Source organism: Aureococcus anophagefferens (assembly GCF_000186865.1).
Source record: "Aureococcus anophagefferens unplaced genomic scaffold AURANscaffold_14, whole genome shotgun sequence".
Lineage (NCBI taxonomy): Eukaryota > Pelagophyceae > Pelagomonadales > Pelagomonadaceae > Aureococcus > Aureococcus anophagefferens.
The window spans coordinates 601,788-602,793 of NW_008705574.1; the positions used below are offsets into that span (position 1 = coordinate 601,788).

Genomic DNA, 1,006 nt, shown 5'->3' on the forward strand with positions numbered 1-1,006 from the left:
TGCGACCCGTCGTTCTCGTACCCGCGACCGTGTCGTCGTCGCCCGACGCGGCAAGAGCGTCGACGTCGCCGTCGCCGTCGACGTCGATGGCGAAGACGGAGTAGGCGTTGCCCGCCAGCGTCGTGATGATGCGCTCGGCGAAGGACTGGGACCCGTCGTTCTCGTACCACGCGACCGTGTCGTCCCAGCCGGACGCCGACAGCACGTCGACGTCGCCGTCGCCGTCGACGTCGATCGCGAAGACGGAGCGGGCGCCGCCCGCCAGCGTCGTGATGACGCGCTTCGTGAACGATTGGGACCCGTCGTTCTCGTACCAGGCGACCGTGCTGTCGTAGTACGACGCCGACAGCGCGTCGACGTCGCCGTCGCCGTCGACGTCGATCGCGCAGACGGAGTAGGCGGCGTTCGCCGAGTCGGTGATGACGCGCTTGGTGAAGGACTGGGACCCGTCGTTCTCGTACCATGCGACCGCGTCGTCGTTCCAGGACGCCGAGAGCGCGTCGACGTCGCCGTTGCCGTCGACGTCGATCGCGAAGACAGAGTCGGCGCCGTTCGCCGAGTCGGTGATGACGCGCTCGGTGAAGGACTGCGACCCGTCGTTCTCGTACCACGCGACGGTGTCGTCCTCGGCGGACGCCGACAGCGCGTCCACGTCGCCGTCGCCGTCGACGTCGATCGCGAACACGGCGAAGGCCCCGTCCGCCAGGGTGGTGATGACGCGCTCGCTGAAGGCGACGCTCGGGCAGGAGTCGCCCACGCGTGGGGCTGGCGTCGTCGGGGACGCCGTCGGCGACATCGATGGCGCCGGCGAAGGGCTGCGCGTCGTCGGGGACGGCGTGGTGGGACACGGCGTCGGGTCTGGCACCGGAGCGGCCGTGGGCGCCCCGGGGGAGACCGTGGGCCGCGGCGTCGGGGCGGGGTCCGCGTGCGTAGAGCCGCCGCCGCAGGCGCAGCACATGTCGTTCGAGTCGAAGTCCGAATCGTCGTAGTCGCCGCACCAGTGCGG

At 71.0% G+C, this 1,006-nt stretch overlaps 1 protein-coding gene across 1 annotated transcript in view; it reads right to left on the minus strand.

The window, feature by feature from the left end:
- The window catches only part of AURANDRAFT_65386 (hypothetical protein), a gene marked incomplete at both ends in the record, with an annotated part of 5,711 nt that overhangs the window by 2,236 nt on the left and 2,469 nt on the right, over nucleotides 1-1,006 (minus strand). Inside the window, one exon of the mRNA XM_009040315.1 lies at nucleotides 29-725. Within this exon, the coding sequence (XP_009038563.1) occupies nucleotides 29-725 (697 nt within the window). The remainder of the gene's footprint in view (nucleotides 1-28; nucleotides 726-1,006) is intronic.